General features: G+C 43.7%; 1 protein-coding gene across 1 annotated transcript in view; it reads left to right on the forward strand.

Moving 5' to 3' along the window:
• Positions 1-2,500, forward strand: part of slc44a2 (solute carrier family 44 member 2) — a 14,556-nt gene that overhangs the window by 2,540 nt on the left and 9,516 nt on the right. The window contains 6 exon segments of the mRNA XM_046850566.1: positions 683-731; positions 1,018-1,091; positions 1,241-1,325; positions 1,562-1,646; positions 2,156-2,269; positions 2,405-2,465. Of these exon segments, the coding sequence (XP_046706522.1) occupies positions 683-731; positions 1,018-1,091; positions 1,241-1,325; positions 1,562-1,646; positions 2,156-2,269; positions 2,405-2,465 (468 nt within the window).

Below are 2,500 nucleotides of genomic sequence, written 5' to 3' on the forward strand. Positions count from 1 at the left end.
GATGAGTGTGTGTTAAGTGTATAATGAGTGTGTTGAGTGTGATAAGAGTATTATGAATATATGATAATAGTATGATGAGTGTGTAATGAGTGTTTAACTAGTGTATGGTGAGTGGGATGAGTGCACGTTTGTGTTTGTGTGTGTGTGTGTGTGTGTGTGTGTGTGTGTGTGTGTGTGTGTGTGTGTGTGTGAGTGTGTGTGTATTTGCAAATGTGTATAAAAGTGTATGCACATATGTATGAGAGTGTGTGTGTGTTTGCATAGGTGTGTGTGTGTGTGTGTGAGTGTGTAAATGTGTGTAAAATAAGATTCTTTTTTTAACTCGATGTTGTTTGCAGTTTATGGTTCACTTCACCAGCTTCCTGTATTTACACTCTATCATCCACACACACTCACACACTCTGAGCTTCTGTTTCCTATTTGTTAAATGTGTGTTTGTGTGTGTGTGTGTGTGTGTGTGTGTGTGTGTGTGTGTGTGTGTGTGTGTGTGTGTGTGCCAGAGACAAGAAAACCCACACTGCTAGTAAATATTTTGTAAATGTTCAGTCTATCTCTCTCTCTCTCTCTCTCTCTCTCACACACACACACACACACACACACACACACACACACACACACACACACACACACAATCAAACAAACACAGTTATTATTTTAATATTAATTATTTTGTCTTTTTCAGGAGACTCAAGGAAGTTTGACCCGAACTTTAAAGGCCCAACACAGAGCAGGTGACACACACACATTCACACACACACACATACACACACACACACACACACACACACACACACACACACACACACACTGGCTAAAGGCTAACCATGTACAGGGTGTAAGTAATGCACACACTTGTAGTGCATGGTGATTAACACACCCTCACACACACCTGCTCTAAAAGTGACACTGATCTAGAGGTTTGGGATGGAGCTCATCATGATCTAAGGTTAGAAAGTGTGTGTGTGTGTGTGTGTGTGTGTGTGTGTGTGTGTGTGTGTGTGTGTGTGTGTGTTTCAGGAGCTGCACTGATGTCCTTTGTTGTCTCCTCTTCATCCTGGCATTGATGGGCTACTTTGCAGTGGGAATCCTGGGTAAATCTTTTGTGCACAAAGCAGAGACTAAACCGCAAAGAATAGATGAATAAATAAAAAAACAAACAAACTAATAAACAAATAAATGACTGTGTGTGTGTGTGTGTGTGTGTGTGTGTGTGTGTGTGTGTGTGTGTGTGTGTGTGCAGCCTGGTCTCAGGGAGATCCAAGGAAGGTGATTTATCCCACAGACAGCAGGGGGGATTTCTGTGGGCAGCAGGGCACAAAGCTGGAGTAAGTGAAGGAGAACTGAACCCTACAGAGACCCTCGGGGGTAAACAGACAGTGTTTACAGAGGGTCAAGCACTGTAGGGGTCAGTGGCTGATCTGCAGTGCAGAGGGGGTTTTGGGTGGAAAAGGTGACACAAATGTGTAAATCAGGTTGCAGTGAGTATGTGTGCTGTAGGTGGTGTTATAAAGTTGGTTTGTGTGTAAGGAGATGTTCAGTGTGGTGTTTTTGCATTTTTCAGGAAAAAACCTTTGCTGTTTTACTTCAACATTCTGAAATGTGCAAGTCCACTGGTGTTGCTGGAGTTCCAGTGCCCTACCACACAGGTTCTACCCCTCATCTACCCTTCTAACCTCTCCATTTATCCCTCTAACCTCTCCATTTATCCCTCTAACTACTGTGTTTGTGTGGTGTGTGTGTTTGTATGTGTCTATTTGGTGTGTGTGTGTTTGTGCGGTGTGTGTGTGTTTATGTGGTGTGTGTGTGTGTGTGTGTGTGTGTGTGTGTGTGTGTGTGTGTGATGTGTGTATTTGTTTGTGTGTTGTGTATGTGTTTGGTATGTGTGTGTTTATGTGGCGTGTGTGTTTGTTTTGTGTGTGTGTGTGTGTGTGTTTATGTGGTGTATATATGTGTGTGTGTGTGTGTTTGTGTGTGTATGTGTTTGTGTGGTGTGTATGTGTGTTTATGTAGTGCGTATGATGTGTGTGTGTTTGTGTGGTGTGTATGTGTGTTTATGTGTGTGTGTGTGTGTGTATGTGTGTTTATGTGGTGTGTGTGTTTGTTTGTGTGGTGTGTGTGTGTGTGTGTGTGTGTGTGTGTGTGTGTGTGTGTGTAGATTTGTGTAGAGAAGTGTCCGGATCGTTTCCTGACTCTGGCGAAGGCGAAGAGGAAAACTGAGGACCTGCAGTTTTATTCCCAGTTCTGTAAGGAGGGCGTCAACATCACCCAGGTGAGGAAACACCTCTAAACCTCATCACATGACACTTCTCCATTCAGACGTCTTTGCTCTTCACAACACCGGGTTCTGATCATCACCTATCACCAATCAAATCACACCTGTGTGTTTGCGTGTTTGTGTTGTTAGACCACTCCGGAGCTCCTGAGGGACAGGGCATGTCCAGCGATGATCTTCCCCAGCAAGCCGTGTAAGTTTAACATTGTCTGCTAGTGACCTGAGACA

This window comes from Silurus meridionalis, chromosome 1 (genome assembly GCF_014805685.1).
Source record: "Silurus meridionalis isolate SWU-2019-XX chromosome 1, ASM1480568v1, whole genome shotgun sequence".
Taxonomy (NCBI): Eukaryota; Metazoa; Chordata; class Actinopteri; order Siluriformes; family Siluridae; genus Silurus; species Silurus meridionalis.